The sequence below is a fragment of the Mustela putorius genome, unplaced genomic scaffold, assembly GCF_011764305.1.
Source record: "Mustela putorius furo isolate JIRA1106 unplaced genomic scaffold, ASM1176430v1.1 tig00004035_pilon_pilon_pilon, whole genome shotgun sequence".
Taxonomy (NCBI): domain Eukaryota; kingdom Metazoa; phylum Chordata; class Mammalia; order Carnivora; family Mustelidae; genus Mustela; species Mustela putorius.
The window spans coordinates 5750206-5767785 of record NW_025422171.1 but is presented as its reverse complement, the minus strand read 5'-3'; the positions used below and the strand labels follow the sequence as shown (position 1 = coordinate 5767785).

Below are 17580 nucleotides of genomic sequence, written 5' to 3'. Positions count from 1 at the left end.
TATACCTTGTTTATTGGAAAGCTAGGCTGAAAACAGATAGTCAATGCCTAACTTAACAAATGAGAAAGTATGTCTGAAAATAATTTTATATTTTATATTTCATTTTCTTCTATTTTATTTAATTCACATAGTTTTATTTTGTGTGTGAATTTATGTATACTTTTTTTTCCCCTTAATGATACTATGGTTGGAATGATGGGCTATGGTTAAGTTGGAGTTGGTATGGATGAGATTGGAGAAAAAGTATATGGGTCTAAATCTGCTAATCTCTTTTTAAGACTTGGAACAAGAGTAAATATCTAATCCACCATTCACTACTTCTCTAACAGATATTTTTGTCCTCTTAGATTTATATTTTAACACAAACTTGAATTAAAGTTCATTTTTCTCATTTTATATAAAGATTGCTGATTCCTAAATAGAGATCTGAAGACTTTTGGAATATAAAAGCTCAAATGTTACTACTTTAAAAAATCCTGTTCTACCTTTATTGATTAATCCCTTACTTGAACTTGAGTTGAAAGTATTTTGTAATCTGGAGCATAGCATGCAAGTATCTTAGTAGGATACATGATAGAGAATTGATGAAGTGTTGCTTCTTAGGACTTAAGATTTTTTTCATCAAACTACCTAAGGAGGCATTTCACTTTTTCAGAAGAGAATATTGGGAAAACTTATGTAACATCAAGATGTTCACATAGTGTTGAATTAAAATAGGATTTCAAAGTTAATGTCTTCGAATTGTCCTGCCAACTTTTAAACAGATTACACATTTGATTTGAACTTTTGTTTTTCTTTTAAGCGTTTTTTAAAGACATGTTTTAGACATCTTTGGATAATCTGTTGTTTTCTGTCCTTTAAAATTAGGCTGCCATTTGTCGATGTAGTCAACCACTATCAGGATTCAGTGCCAGGTGCCTGGAGGATGAACATTTGCTTCAAGCCATTAGTAAAGCCAATCCAGTCAATCGCTATATGTATGTCATGGATACCAGGCCCAAAGTATGTGTCTTGAATCTAGTACAGTCTGTTAATTTAATTATCTTTGTTACTTTAATTAATGAGAGTTGATCAGTTTGTCCATATTTAACCTGTCTGAATCCCAGTTTTAAATTAACTGAGGCTAATGACACTGAGGAAGGCAGTCTTTAAAAGAATACCAACTTAGGAGACCTGTTTCCCAGATAGTGATATCTTATGTCTTCTGATTTATGTATAAATTTAGAAAAACAGATTTTTATGTTGGGAACTCTTGATCGTGTGGAAGTCTTATGTTATTGTGAAGAAATAATAAATAGTGTGTTGTGAAAAATTAAAAAATCTTTCTAATTTTTTCAGTAGAATTTTTAATTGTCAGAACACTTCATGTTAAAATAATGGGCGTTAACTTGAAATATTCAAGAAAATAAGGAAAATAGTGAGTTAGAAAACATTGAACTAGAGAGTTTTAAATAGTGAACAGGAAATAGTTGTTCTGTTAGGCATCTGTAATGTTAGGTTCAATTTTTGTCATTGAGACAAATGTCAGAATCCCCTTTTCTTTTTATAAATACCGTTAAGCCACTAATTCATATAGGATCCTGAAACTAAAGTAATTAAAATCTTCAATGGTAATAGCTAACATTACTTTTAATTTTTATTATAGCATCGAATGCAGAGCTGGTGGGCTACACAAAAGGACATTGGCAGAATTATAGTGAGGATTTCTTCAAAAATCTGGAATGATGAGAAAATAAGAGAAAGCGATGAGAAAAAGCGAGTGAGCAATATAGAGCACAATTCTAGGCAGCTTTGTTGAAAGGAATGGTAGCTATTTTAGAAGTTATTCTCATCATTATTCATTCTCACAAAAGATAATGGAAGAAACAAGATGAGATTAACTTGAGTAAATTAAGAAGTATTAAAAACTAGAATTTGATAATTTTTTATCTTGTTAATAAGAAAAGACTTTCTTAGAAGTCAAGAATGTTGGTGATATCTCTTGTAAGACAAATTTTATTTTTCTTCCTTTTTTAATCTGGTAGATTCAATGGTCAGAATTACTTTTAGGTGATAATAGATATAAAAGCTGGTTATAATACAAGTTTCTGAATATGAAGCCTGAGGATGATCTGTTTCCCAGGACCTAGTACCTCTTATCTGTATAATTGCCTTCTACACAGAAAACAGGCCTTTCTTAGATTGCTTGGTTTATACTGTTTAAACTTCAGCTTAACTAGTAATAAGGCGGAAGCATTTTAATATCTAACTCTCACCTTAGTCATCATAGGTGCTGAATAACCAGTGAGTCAGTAGGTAGAGTTGAACTTCCTTGTTACCAACCTGGGCCCCCATCTACTGAATGAAAAGCTACTTTGTCTTCCAATTTAGATTTTGTTTCAACCAAGTTCATAAGAATATTTTGTAAACTGTAATAATATACAATATGAAATCCAAGTCTGAAAAAATTAAACATACCAAATCTTAAATGAGCCTCTGATAGCATTTGATCTAGTGACCTACAGGCAGTCTGTTTTCTCCTTAGAGACCAATTTTAGCCCAGTTCTTGGAGGTGTATCAAGCTAGGGGGTTATATTCCATGGTATATATTGTGTGGACCTCCAGTAATTTTTAATATGGAGGCTCTCAGATAATCTGACGTGTATTTCAGATCTGATTTTTCAGGGTCCCTGTGGCTCTCTGAATGATCATGTGTTCCCCAGGCTTGCTCTGAAATGAATCTAATAGATTCATTCAGTAACAGGAAACTTCCCAGCTTGGCTCATCTCTGAATCATTTAGGATTCAGATGAGAGATACTTCTTTCTTTTTTAAATTTCGAAATATTACAAACATGCAGAAAACTGAGTAAAAACATAAGTGAATTAGTTTCATAAATTATATGTGGGGGAACTTCTTGTCTGACCTTTCCATTATATAGCAATCATGTTGTTACTTTATATAAAGTGTCCTTTTTTACTCTTAATAACATATGTGACACTTTGCTTATTAAAAAAATGGTAACATATTCAGTTCAGAGTTCTTTAAACTCTGCTAAAATGTAGTTTGTTTAGTATTTTCATGATTTTTGGTAAACTAGGTTAAGTGATAAAAGCAATTTGTCTCTAAAGTTCTAAAACTTTATATTTTAGCTGAATGCAATGGCCAACAGAGCAGCTGGAAAAGGTTATGAAAATGAAGACAACTATTCTAACATTAGATTTCAGTTTGTTGGAATTGAAAATATTCATGTCATGCGGTCCAGCCTTCAAAAATTATTGGAAGGTATGATTATTTTTTGCCTTTGAAGCAACTTTGTCTAGTCGAAATAAAATGTTAGCACATTATAAAATTTAAAATTATGTAATTTAAAATTTCCCTATATGCACATTCAAAAAAGTTTAAAAAAAGGAAATTAATATTAATAATATTAATAATATATTTTACATAATGTATTAAAACATGTTAACATATAATCAGTATAAAAAATCAGTAATGACACATTAGTTTTTTTCCTTTAAGTCTTAAAAAATTGATGAGTACGTATTTTACACCGTTAAACCACATCTCAGTTTATACCACCCATGTGTCAGTTTGGGGAGTGGCTACTGTATTGGACAGGACAGTTCTAATGGTTCTGCAAAAAAAAAATGGTCACTATTAGATAAATATGCTTGCTTAGTGTGTACAGTGAAGATTAGTTGAAAATAACGCTTCGTTTAAGTATTAAAATATCTTTCCAGTTGTGGTGTGGAGTTTTAACAATTAAAATATCAGACTTTTAAATACTTTGAACTCCAAATTTTTTTAAAAAAAAGATTGGAACTTTTCTTTTTTTCTTTTAAAGATTTTATTTATTTATTTACTTGTCAGAAGAGAGAGAGAAAGGGGCATCTGGGTGGCTCAGTGGGTTAAAGCCTCTGCCTTTGCCTCAGGTCATGGTCTCAGGGTCCTGGGATCGAGCCCCACATCGGGCTCTCTGCTCAGCGGGGAGCCTGCTTCCTCCTCTCTCTCTGCCTGCCTCACTGCCTACTTGTGATCTCTGTCTGTCAAATAAATAAATAAAATCTTTAAAAAAAAATCTTAAAAAAAAAAAGAAGAGAGAGAGGGAGCGCACAAGCGGGCAGAGTGGCAGGCAGAGGCATAGAGAGAAGCAGGCTCCATGCCGAGCAAGGAGCCTGATATGGGACTGATCTCGGGATTATGACCTGAGCCGAAGGCAGAGTCTTAGCCGTCTGAGCCACACAGGTGTCCTGAGAGATTGGAGCTTTTTTTAAGCACAAGGAATGACAAAAAAAAATGTACCTGAAAAATCCAATATTGAGGTCCTAATAGCATCTTTTCATTTATACAGACTCTTTTTTTATTTTGTCCTCTTCCTCCCAATTTACTCAAAGAGAACTTGAATAGGAGAAGTGGAGACGCTAGCCTCATTCTAATGAAATGTTTTTTTCCCCTTCATAGTCAATGGTACCAAAGGGCTTTCTGTCAGTGATTTCTACTCTGGTTTGGAGAGCTCAGGATGGCTTCGCCATATCAAAGCTGTTATGGACGCTGCAATCTTCTTAGCCAAAGTAACTCTTCGTTGTTCATATTTTGTTTGGGGATTTATAATCGTTAGGAAGGAATGAATTTATTCTCTTGGCTGCTGGTTGCTGGTACCCTTTCCAGTCAGAGAACTTTTATGTTTTACCTCTTTAATGAGGCTTACTTTAATTTGAGTTTTAAAAGATCACATAGCACTTCATGTAAGGACTTAAAAAGAAATCACCAGACACTTGGAAACAACAATTTTGGTTTTGTTTTTTGTTTTTTTGTGTGTTTTGTCTTGTTCTTTGGAAATTATGCTGTGACAGCATTATCATCACAGTCCTTGCTTTTCTGTGTAATGCAATACTTGCTAGTGTAGTTTTTGAATAAGTAGAATTTAACTGATGTACCAGAAATGTATTCTGCTGTAATCTAAGTATGTGATCTTTCTTTTCAGGCAATAATGGTTGAAAATGCAAGTGTGTTGGTACATTGTTCTGATGGTTGGGATAGGACTTCCCAGGTTTGTTCCCTTGGCTCTCTTTTACTGGATCCCTACTACAGAACAATCAAAGGATTCATGGTAAGGAGTGATTTGGCTAGACCAGTGATTCTCAAATAGTGATTTTTGTCCTCCCAGGAGACATTTGGCAATGTTAGGAGACAGTTTGGGTTGTTACAAAGAGAAGAGTGCAACTGGCACTTAGCTGGTAGGGGCCGGGATGCTGCTAATGTTCTATACGACAGAGGTTAGCCCCCATAGCAAAGACCTAACTGTCCCAAAGTGTGTGTAGTAGCTGTGGTTGAACAACCTTGAGTTGGACTGATTTCCATTTGTGCCATCTGTTTGACAGCAAGTTTTAAATTTAAAAGTTTTTTTTTCTAAAATGTTATAGTAGAAATATTCAGTATTTTCTCCTTCACTTTTATCCGACAAATGTGAGTGATGTAAAACAAGGCACAAATAAGCGTACTTAAAAATCATGTTCTAGAGCATACTTTCTGTTTAAAATGCCTTCGTTCGTTAATTGTAATTACACATTAGGAAGCATGTTTTATATCCGAAGATTAAATTTCTCATTGAATAGATTTTCTGCTTTGTGAAGCTAAAACCCTGCCTCCTGTTTTTTGTTTGTCTTTTGACACATGATCAGATTAACTTATGTTTTCAAAATTTACATCTTAATTCATGGCAACTAAAATAAGCGAAGAGATGGTAGAAAGTTTTCATTGGTTTAGAATAATGAAATGCAATGCCATCTTACAGCAGGGCAAGGTTTAACATCACCAGATCCCTTTCAGCACCATTGGCACTAACATACTGAGTCTTGGACAGGCTGAATGGAAGTGCCACTAATAAAATTATGTGCAGCTTACCGAAAGAGTGTAAAATGAGGAATACTTTCTCTGCCATGTTTGGCTTTAATTGCTTGCTAGATATTCAAATGAAATCATGTAATAAATGCCCAGGGACGATGTGAGAGCTTCCCAGGCAAAAGGAACAGTGAGAACCAAAGCATAGCTCCTTAGGCTGAATGCAGGTGATGTGTGATGGCTGGAGTTCAGGGTGTTCGAATGGGACACTTGGGCGCAGAAGGGTATGGTGGTGTGAAGGCTTCAGTAAAAGAAGACTGGAATTTGGCCTTTAACCCTTTCGGGTAGCGAGAGCCATTAAAGTATTTTAAATAGAGGAAACAGAAACTTACTTGGATCTGCTTTGTAAAAAGACAGCTTGGTGTTCTAGGTGGAGGGTAGTAGAAATGGAGGCTGGGACACCAGTGTAGAAACTGGTAAGATAACTCAGGAGAGAAAAGAGGGCCAGGAGTAAGGCCATACCACGTGAATGCGAAAGGTATATAGGTTCAACCTCCAGGGATGTTGAGAAAGTAGAATCAGTAAGAATTATTTCTGGTTTGGATATGGAAAAGAGAGGAGGCCTCTTCCAGGATGAATTAACATCTCTGGACTCAGTTGCTAGGATGGGTGGGCATTCTCTTGCTCCCTACTGAGAGAAGCAGAAGTCTAAATGCAATGAGAAAGATACTGAGTTGAGTTTTAGAGGTAGGTGTGTGGAGGACAGGCAGAGAGCCCACAGTAAAATCTGGAGCTCCAAGCCTGAAGACCACTTGCCTGTGGTCCAAGCCTGAAGACCACAGGTGTGGAAGTGGCAGAGCTAGGATTTGAGCCCATGCAACATGGTTCCAGATAACTGTATCTTTCCCTATCATTATATCGCCTCTGGAAAGATTTACAACAAGGAGAAGCTAAAGGTGGCTGTTTTTTTAAATCCCTGGCAGTGAGTACTACCTCCTTTGCTCCTTTTGGGGTGACTTTCTCTGTCTTCATTTTGTCCAGTGGGAATTTAACCTCCTTGTCCAGTGTGCACAGTTGAAAGTAAAGATCATGTTGCCTCTCGGTGCATCTTTGATGAGTCTTCTCTCCCCTTAGTTGTGGACTTTGTCCTGTCAGTCTTCCGGCCGATTTCTGGGTATTTAGGATGATTTGATAATTACCTATTTGTGTTCAGCTGACAAGACCAGCCTAGGATCCACCTACTCTGCTGCCATCTAGGTTTCCCCCCAAAGGTGGCAGTTTTGACACTGTAAAGAATGTACTTGGTGATTATATAATGAAATTATGAGATATGATAAATACTAAGAAGATATGTTGTATAAATTAGACTGAAAAAAATTAGAAGCCTATTACTTCAGTAGAGCTGTGACAGAGAAAATAGATAAAGATAGTCCATTCAAGAGGTTAGATATCACCATCTGAATTTGAATATACACTTTTTATTGGTGTTTTTATCATTCTTTTTCTGGTAAGTACTGTGTAAGTAATGTACAAGTAAGCCAAAAGGTTTAAAGCATACACCCCAGTCTACCACCCACAGCTAACTGTTAACATTCTGATTTACATTTTCTTAGCCTTCTTCTATGCAGATACCATCATTAGACATACAGAAATGTAAATGTGTTAGCACTTTATAACATGTAGTTTGCACTTAAAATGTAATAAATACAACCTAAATTATTTAAGTCAAAGAACTACTGTATTTCTTTTAAGTGTCATTTCTACCCTTTGTTATACCAATCTCTAATCCAGGTTCTTGCTATCTTTTGCCTGTAATTACACAAAAGTTTGTTTTGTTTGCAGCCATAAGTTAAAAGTGTAAATGCTGTTAAGATAATAGGACTCAATCCATTTTAAACAGAAGAAATTGAAAGTAGTTGTAAAATGGATTTTGCTTTTTCTCATTAAGGTTTTAATAGAAAAGGATTGGATCTCTTTTGGACATAAGTTTTCAGAGAGGTGAGTCATAGTTTTACATTTATATATTTTGTAAAACCGTTTTAGAGTGCCAAAATATTTCTGTTCTTCATGAACTTGCGTAGGTGAGCGTGCTATTGTTTGTTTGTTTTTGTATGAAAACTGATTCAATTTTTTTCTGTGATTTCTTTCAATTCTCAGACAGTTTATTACCTTCCTTTTTGTCTGGATTGTGGTACTTAGAAGGTAATAGACCCCTTAAAGTTGTGGTTGAAAAACTCATAGATTTAAATTGTTTCAAATAAAAACATTATGCTTTTTTTATGACAGTAGATATTGAGTTTTAGGTTTGTGTGTGTGTGTTTAAATTTGACAATACCTGAATAATTGACTTCTTTCAGAGGCATTTTTAAAAGCTTGTACTTTCTGGGGGGCTAGGTGTGGCCATTTGGATGGTGACCCAAAGGAAGTCTCACCAGTGTTTACTCAGTTCTTGGAGTGTGTGTGGCATTTGACCGAACAGTTCCCACAAGCCTTTGAATTCAATGAAGAGTTTCTTCTTCAGATCCATGAACATATTCATTCATGCCAGTTTGGAAACTTCCTTGGAAATTGTCAGAAGGAAAGAGAAGAGCTCAAGTAAGATAGTTTGCATAAAATGGGCTCTTTTTTTCCTACTTGGTTGAAGTCTAACATAAATCATAGTGGAATATAATAAAATATCTTGGCAGTATATAACAGAACTTAATTTTATTGTGAAGATTTTATTGTCTGGTATTTCTGAAGCTAAGTACCCTCTATCCCTCATATCCTGAGGTTAATAGTAAAAACACGTTTTAAAAATTTGTTTTGAAATGAAGCGTACATACTGAAAAGTGATATGGCGTAAGTGTGAAGCTTAGTAAATCTGAAATTCATCCATCTATGTAACCAGCACGCAGAACAAGAAACCTTATCAACACCCTGGAAACCACCATCCTACTCCTTTCTATTCTGCATATATATTTAGAACAGAAAAATCTTAACATTATGTCATTTCGTAGAAAGTATTGGTCACTAAGCTTTAAGGTTTGGTAAAGGATTTAAAAACTGTTGGTTTTAAGGTAAAATGAGGCCTTATAGTTTTTCTCACATTTCTAAGCAGATAATTCTTTGGGGAAAATAGATCTATGTTGGCTGTAGTGTGTCTGTCCCTGAGTTGGGTCGCATACCTCTTCTTTCCTAACCAGTCTTGGTAATAGAGGTTTCTGGCTAAATTTTGATGCAAGGGAAATGTGGGGTAAGGCTGTGAGAAGTGATTAAATATAAATTTTTTTTAGGTTGGGTTTCTGAGTTTAGATTTCTTAAAAGTCAATAAAGAGCAGTTAGAGATTCTTGAATGTCCAAGTGACATATTAGAGAAGCTAAATCTGGTAGTAGTTTGAAGACAGCCACATATTCTCAACTCTCAGCAGAGTTGAAGGCAAAACTGAGAGCACTTGGAAGATTCTAAAGATGTGTAAAGGGAATTACAATTGGAACAAGAGTATGACAGAGGTGAACAAATCCAAGAGCATTCAGACTTTAGCTCTGTGCTATAGTAAATCACAGTAGTGTATCATAATTAGGACCAGAGGACTCTTTTTCTTTTTCTTTTTTTAAGTTTATTTATTTATTTGACAGACAGAGATCACAAGTGGGCAGAGAGGCAGGCAAAGAGAGAGGAGGAAGCAGGTTCCCTGTTGAGTAGAAACCCTGATGCGGGGCTCGATCCCAGGACCCTGGGATCATGACCTGAGCCGAAGGCAGAGGCTTTAACCCACTGAGCCATCCAGGCGTCCCAGACCAGAGGACTGTTAAGAGTACAGAGCTCTTTTAGGAATAACTCGTCTCAGTCTGGGCCACACATCCTCTTCTAAAGGAAGATGATAATAAAAGCATTTATTTCCTAGTGGTTTTTCTCTTAAGAACTTATTTATTGGTCATCTTAGGGGTCATAGAAAAATGATCAAACTCCATTTTCCCCCATAATCCTATCTATTTTATGTTTATTTGGTAAATATACTATCTAAACCATTCTACCCTTTATCCACTTACTTCACTTACTCTTAAGAGTTGCAGTATGATTGGCATCATTTTACTGTTGAATAATATTCTGATTTTTCCTAATTCCCTTTTTGCTACTCTCTCACGCTTAAATTTATCCCTGCTTTAATAATACATGTTACTACAACCCAGATATAGGGCTAAGAGAATGAGGCCAAAGAGTGATACCCGTGTCTGCTCTGTATACATGTGTATGGTGATTTGAAATAGGTATAAGAGACCATGTTTATGAAACTGTGAGTTGAAAGGAATCTATTAATGTGTATGCTTGTGAGAGAATGGTCGACCTGTGTTATATTCAGAGAGACATGGTTTTATTTATTTCATCCTTATAAGTGAAAGGAGTAAAGGGAGAATACACAATTCAGAGACAAGGTGAGGTTAGGTTGCAAAGAGAAGGAAAAATTAAAACTTAAATCTTGGGAAACAATTGCCTGATTTATAAAAATAAATATTAGCATCTGTGGAAAAGATCTTTGTTTTTCTCATTACATTAAGGTTAAAGGAAAAGACTTACTCCCTGTGGCCATTTCTCCTGGATGACCAAAAGAAGTACTTCAATCCTCTCTACAGTTCTAAATCTCCGAAATTTTCAGTTTTGGAGCCAAATACAGTATCTTTCAATTTTAAGTAAGTTGGCATCATTGAGGTATTAATACTTGATTTTTCTCAAACACAATTTATTGAGTTGTTGTTTTTTGTTTTTGTCATAAAGGTTTTGGAGAAACATGTACCACCAATTTGATCGAACATTGCATCCTAGACAGTCCGTGTTTAATATAATTATGGATATGGATGAGCAAAATAAACAGTTAGAGAAAGACATTAAAGACTTAGAATCTGTAAGTATTCTGAAGCGTCTAATGTAATATACTTGGAATATTAAATTAGTGTATTTCCTATGTTCTCTGTGTAAATTTGTATATATAGAAACCTCCTAAGTACATGACTGTTTCAAAATCAGATCTCCTCTGCTTTCAGGTTAGCTTGAATTGCTTTCCCTGAATTTTAGCATTGAAGTATTCGAAGTACAGTCGACCCTTGAACAACATAGGTTTGAAATACACGGGTCCACTTACAAGTGGATTTTTTTCGATAGAGTACAGTACTATAAATGTACTTATTTTCTCTTGTGATTTTCTTAGTAACATTTTTTTCTCTCACTTACTTTATTGTGAGAATACAGTATTAACACATACAACTTAAAAATGTGTGTCAATTGACTGTTTATGCTATTGGTAAGGTTTCCAGTCAACAGTAGACTATTAGTAGTTATATTTTGGGGGCATCAAAAATTATATGTGGATTTTTTATTGCATGAGGGGGTTGATTCCTCCGACCCCTGTGTTGTTCAGGGGCCAACTGTATAGAGAAAAGTAGAGATATGAACATAATAAATACCGGGGAATCTACCACTAGCTTTGTAAGATTTTAACATTTATCATACTTGCTTTAGATCTTTCATGTTTTTGTTCTAAGAAATGAAATATATTTGAAGAAATTTACCCCTCTGTAGCCCTCCCCATCTACTTTGGGCTGAATTTGTTGTTAATTATTCCCGTGCATATTTTTCTACTTCTACTATATATGTTTTTACCCACAATTTATAATACTATTTTATGTGATTTGAAATATTTTTATTTTATATTGAAGTACAAAGGAATATATTTTTATAAGGTATAAAAGAGCAGCAGATTATGAATGGCCATGTACCCCTCACCCAGCTTACAGAACTGTTTTGAAACTATATAAAGATGGTTATACTGTCATGCTTCATTTTATCCATATTGTTTTGAAATTTATCCCTGTTGATACATAGAGCTTTAACTCATGTGTTTTATTAATAACTACTATATAAAATTCTCTTATATGCATATATCACAGTCTGTTCAGCCTCTACAGAACATTTAACTGGTTTTCAGTTTTGGATTTCCATAATAACAAAGTAAGTTGAATGACTTTTCAATATTTATGGGCCATTTCATTTTTCCTGTTCTCTGAATGGCCTATTCAAACCTCCACTCATTTTTCTGTTGGTATATTTGCCTTTTCCTTATTGATCTGTAAAAGTTCTTTACTTCACAGTAAAGTACCAGATATTAATTCTCTGTTAGATATATATATAGATATAGATACATATAGATATATATCTAAATATATATCACTAGTGGTTTTGTTCAGTTTGTTCTCGTCTTTTCCATTTTATGTATGGTATGTTTTGTATAGATGTTATGAATTTTATTTTTTATTTTTTTATTTATTTATTGTTTTTTTTTTTTAAGATTTTATTTATTTATTTGACAGACAGAGATTACAAGTAAGCAGAGAGGCAGGCAGAGAGAGTGGAGGAAGCAGGCTCCCTGCTGAGAAGAGAGCCTGATGTGGGGCTCGATCCCAGGACGCTGGGATCATGACCTGAGGCGAAGGCAGAGGCTTTAACCCACTGAGCCACCCAGGCGCCATAGATGTTATGAATTTTAATGCAGTCAGATTGATCAGTCTTTTTGTTTTATACCTTCTTTTGTATCTTGTTTAAAAAGTTTCTCTCCACAGTAAGACTTTCTGGTAATTTTTTTCTCTGTCATCACATATAAACAAAAAGGATCAGTGAGTACGTACTTTAAAAATCCTAGACAGTTGGATAACTCACTGTCGTGTCTGCCTGTCAGGCGGGGCTGTTCCTTAGTCATCTCTTGCATAAGAAGGTAATTAATGATTGCATGAGGAAACGATAGAAGGGTTGTATAAAAAGAGAGGCAGATCTAAGACATAGGTAAATATAAGCAGAGTGACCAGAAATCAGTCCAGGGATTTGGAGAGCATGATACTCTGCCAAAGAATACTTTTTAAAATCTTAGATTCTGTTTGAAAAAAAATTCTGTCGGGACACCTGGGTGGCTCAGTCAGTTGAGTGTCCAACTCTAGGTTTCGAATCAGGTCATGATCTCACAGTTGTGAAATAAATCCCGGAGTTGGGCTCTGCACTCAGTGGGGAGTCTGCTTGAGATTCTCCCTCTTCCTCTCCCTCTGCCCCTCCCCTGCTCTCCTGCTCTCAAAAATATGTAAATAAATCTTAAAAAAAAAAATTAAAAATATTTTAAAATTCTGTTGTGTTCTAAAGCTGGTTATGTTCACCTAACAAATCATTGTAAGAAAACCATGTAAGAAAGTTCTTCAGGTAAGTAAGTATGTGTTTGCTATATTATACAATTATGATTCAGGGTGAAGTCTTATATACCTTTCTTTTATTATAAAATACTGTCTTTTTATACTTCCTAGGTAATCTGTGCCTTTTTTAAATATCAAGACTTAATGATCTTTTGCAGTCAAGCATAATAACCATTTTCCACTGTAAAAGTTGTAAACTATTAGGATTCTCAACCATCTTACTCTTCTGCAGTAGACTTTATTTCTTGAGATTTAACTTTGTATTCATAAAGAGAGAACATTTACAAAAGCATGGTTTCTTCTTTCATCTAAGCTATGTTGAACATGTAGTGTGTGGAATTAGTAATTGTTTTCAAATTTGGATTTGTTCTAGAAAATTAAGCAATGTAAAAAGAAGCAAACAGATGGAATTCTCACCAAGGAGTTACTGCATTCAGTTCATCCTGAATCACCTACCCTCAAAACTTCCTTGTGTTTCAAGGAGCAAACTCTGTTGCCTGTGAATCACGCTCTTCGAACTATAGAGGGCAGCAACCCAGCAGATAATCGTTACAGGGAATATGCTGAAGAGTTCTCCAAGTCGGAACCTGGTGTGGTTAGCTTGGAGTATGATGTGGCCAGAATGACCTGTTAGATCCGCAGAGTATTTTCTGGACTGACTGTAATGCAAGACGTGGATTCTTGTGAGAATGATCTGTGCACGTGACCAAAAGGAATTTGTCTTAGAGCTTTATAGTTGAAGAAAGGATAATAACTGCTCTTGTGAGAGAAATAAGTCAGTTTAATTGCATTTCCAGCAGAGAATGACTTTCAGTTCTTTAAGAAATGAGTGGTGGTGGCGGATTCATTCAAAACACAATTTGCACTATATACTAGTGAATTGACATTTCTGTATGATTTATATGTTAAAATTACAGCCAAACATGAATAGCCTTCCTTAACTATAATTGTCAGGAAACGAAACTCGACAAAATTCTCCCTTAATAATTGACATGGCATGTACTTTTGATTATATAACTCTGTAACTATGGGTATTTACATATTTTGCCTATTAGTAATGTTAACGTTGAAGTGCCATGAAAAATACTTTAAGAAAGCCTTAAAATCTCGGTTTATTCTTTACCCTTAAGTTTTATAGCTAAGAGCAGGTTTTGGTTTTTTGGGTTTTTTTCTTTTGGTTAATTTGGAAAGAATTGCAATGTCGTTACTACGGGGGCTGCATGCTACAACACTCCTGTGGAAACAGATGTGCACGTACATTGTTAAGTTCATGGTCAGCTGCTCCCACGTCCATATTCAAAATTAACGAAACTGAAGGTTTTATTCTGATTACAGTTTATGCAGTACTACCTTTGATAACATTATTTACAACTTAGATTATTGATATCTTGAATATGTATAAACATATTTGAGTATCTTTTATGTATGGATTACTGCATCCTTTTAATTCTTACTTGGTGGCTTCAGTTGGCTTTATTCTTTGGATAACTGTGTAACTTTAAAAAGCTAAGGCTCTAAAACTGTTCTTAGACGAAATGAAGAATGTGTGTGTATACACACACACATACTGTTTTATCTTTCAGTGAGTTGCTCTTCCTAGAACAAACTCCGTTCCCCCCAAATTTGGGGGTTAAAAAAGGGAAGTACTGATAGTTTAGATTTTGCTTGGTTGCATGAATTTTAAAGCAGCCATTTCTATGTGGAACATTTTTTTTTCTCCGTTAACATAGGAATAAAAAAGGAAAATTAAGAATAGCCTAGTACAAAGTTAATGTTTAGCAAAAACAACTTAAATGCTAGGAAAAGTTTCATTTTGCCATGTTAAATTAACTGTTCTGTGTGCTAGTAACATATCTTTAAATGACCAAAAAAATAATAATAATAAGGCAAAAAAAACCCCAAAAAACAACAATTCACATGCAATTGATGGTATCACCCAGCTGGCTTTAAAATTGAAGGTTTAAGTAACATGACTGGCAAGAGGTATGATTCAGGAGTAGTAGGAAACCTGGGTAGAATCCCTAATGCTTCTCTTTACTGTACTTCTATCTATTATATTAGTTTTGAGCATAAATATCTTTTTCAAATGGAAAAAAAGCTTTATTGTATGAGAACTTAACTAATCTGTTTATTTTTCCAATGCTTTTGTGTAATGTATTATGTAATAAGAAAAATACTTCTTTTTAAACAGTAACAGAAATGTACCATAAAATATAGTTTGTGATTTAGCCAAGCCTATTTCCATACTTAAGCACTGGGACAGGAATCTTAATCTTTGTGACCACAAAGGGAAACTTTTGTGCCTTGTTACTTGGTTCTAGTTACTGATTATGGTTTTAGAATCTTCCATGGCAGACTTCTTATATTCAAGTGTTCTTTTGTTGTTGTTTAGTATCTTCAACTTCAGGCATATACATGTGTGTTTATGTGCTCACACATGGACTGAGAAGTCAGTTAACATCTTAAGTGACCTACGGGGTATATGTTGGCAAAAAGCAGATTATGTATATGTCTTAGAAAAATTTACATTCAGTGTATTTGGGAATGTATAGCATGTAAATTATTACATATTATTTAAAGGTAATTAAATGTTCATATTTTACTTTGGATGTTTTTCTTTTAAAAAAAAAACAACAAACGGGATCAAGTTGTGATTGGTTTTTTCTTTCCTCACTTAGGCAAATGGACCTGCACATTATACTAATCATAACACTATAAGGTTTAAGCAAGTCATTTTCCAAAAGGTTGACAATGTTGATAAGTAACAACGTATAAAAATAATTTCCAAAATATTAAAATAGGCATAGTGGGCTAAAAGGTACAGCAGATAGAGTTGATAATGTCACTTAATTTTCGTGGAAGGCAGTGTCCAGTGAATATATACATGTAATTCAAGGTAAAATGTATATCGGGAGATAAACATGATGAAGAAAATGACTTTCAGGAAAGAGTTTATATGGAAGTGTTTTTGAAAGGTTAGCTAGGCCAGAAGTAGCTCAGGGAACCCTAACTAAATAAAGATGGAGGGAAGTCTATTTTGTTGTTGTTAAAATTCTCTTTACTTGGTAGAGTAGCAGGGCAGGGGGTTAGTATCAGGGAACCCCTCCTTTTTTCTTTGAAGACTTTTTTTTCTTTGAAGACTTTTTTTTTTTTTAAGAGAAGTTTTAAGTTCACCACAAAATTGAGGTAAGGTCCAGAAATTTCTTATATACCCCACCAGAGTAGTACATTTGTTAAAATTGATGAACCTGCACTAACACATCATATTCACCCCAAGTCCATAGTTTACTTAGGGTTCAATTCTTGTTATTGTATATTCTGTGGGTTTTGGACACTGTAATGACCTTTATAGTATCATACAGGGTATTTTTCATGGCCCAAAAATCCACTGTGCACTGCCTATTAATCCCACCCTATCCTCAAGCCCCTGGCAACCACTGATCTTTATATTGTCTCCATAGTTTTACCATTTCTAGAGTGTCACATTGTAGGGATCATATAGTGTATGGCCTTTCAGATCAATGTCTTTTACTTAATAGATGCATATCAGGTTCTGTTTTTTCATGTCCTGATAGCTCATTCATTTTTTAGTACTGAGTAATATTCCAACGTCTGGATGTACATTGCATTGTCTGGATAAATAGTTTGTTCATTCACCTATTGTAGGACACCTGGCTTGCTTCCAAGTTACAGCAATTGTGAATAAAGTTGGCTTTAAATATCTGTGTGCAGGTTTTTGTGTGGATAAAATTTTTGGCTCCTCTGGGTAGATACCAAGGAGTGTAATCACTTGGTTGTATGTAGTAAGAGCATGTTTAATTTGTAAGAAACTGCCACACTGTCTTCCAAAGTGGTTGCTCCATTTCCCACAAGCAGTGAATGAGAGAGTTCCTGTTGTTCTACATCCTCACCAGTGCTCAGTGTTGCCAGCATTCTGCATTTTGTTCACTCAAATAGCCTTTTCTGACCTCTTTTTTTTTTTTTCCAGGTCAGTTTGAGAGTACTGAAAAATTTTCAGTTGGCCTTCTAAGTTGGATGAAATTCTGTTCATTTGCAAAACTATTGAAAGCAGTTACAGGCTTGGTAGAGTAGTGGTATTGATCCATTTTTATTGGCCAAGTTTTAGCTATTTTGTTGGCGTTTTCATGCCGTAGTTCCAGATGGCATTAACATGTTTTGATTAGTTAAAATGTAGAACCTATTTTTTAAAAATACATATCTATAAGCTTTAGAAATCTGGCTCTAGAAAAAGACCAACTGTAATCTAAAATCACTGAATATCTGAAGAACAGCATATATACCATACTACTTGTCTTCTAAGAAAATAAAACACTAATTTCTTCTGTTTGTATAAACACATTAGTGCTACTTTAGTTATTTCTAAGGAAGTAAAATACCCTTTGCACAGCAACTTTTGTAAAATAGTAGAATGGGTAACAGAAAGCAACTTCCAGAGGCGTTTGCATTTAACAATATTTTGGAGATTCTGTTGCAGAAGGTAGAAGAATCACACTCTAAACCACCTACCCCAATCAGTAAGCATCCCTCT

At 34.8% G+C, this 17580-nt stretch overlaps 1 protein-coding gene across 3 annotated transcripts in view; it reads left to right on the top strand.

Annotated features, from left to right (window-relative positions):
- The window catches only part of MTMR6 (myotubularin related protein 6), a 39037-nt gene extending 22283 nt beyond the window's left edge, over positions 1 to 16754 (top strand). Inside the window, exons 6-15 of one of the 3 annotated variants that reach the window (XM_045072385.1) lie at positions 868 to 1002; positions 1646 to 1759; positions 3131 to 3263; positions 4443 to 4552; positions 4966 to 5091; positions 7771 to 7820; positions 8217 to 8417; positions 10362 to 10493; positions 10579 to 10705; positions 13405 to 16754. In XM_045072385.1, coding sequence (XP_044928320.1) covers positions 868 to 1002; positions 1646 to 1759; positions 3131 to 3263; positions 4443 to 4552; positions 4966 to 5091; positions 7771 to 7820; positions 8217 to 8417; positions 10362 to 10493; positions 10579 to 10705; positions 13405 to 13665 — 1389 coding nt within the window. In that variant the 3' untranslated portion in view covers positions 13666 to 16754. The remainder of the gene's footprint in view (positions 1 to 867; positions 1003 to 1645; positions 1760 to 3130; positions 3264 to 4442; positions 4553 to 4965; positions 5092 to 7770; positions 7821 to 8216; positions 8418 to 10361; positions 10494 to 10578; positions 10706 to 13404) is intronic. The other 2 variants (XM_045072387.1, XM_045072386.1) reach the window with 2 other exon arrangements.
- The last annotated feature ends 826 nt before the right edge of the window (positions 16755 to 17580 follow it).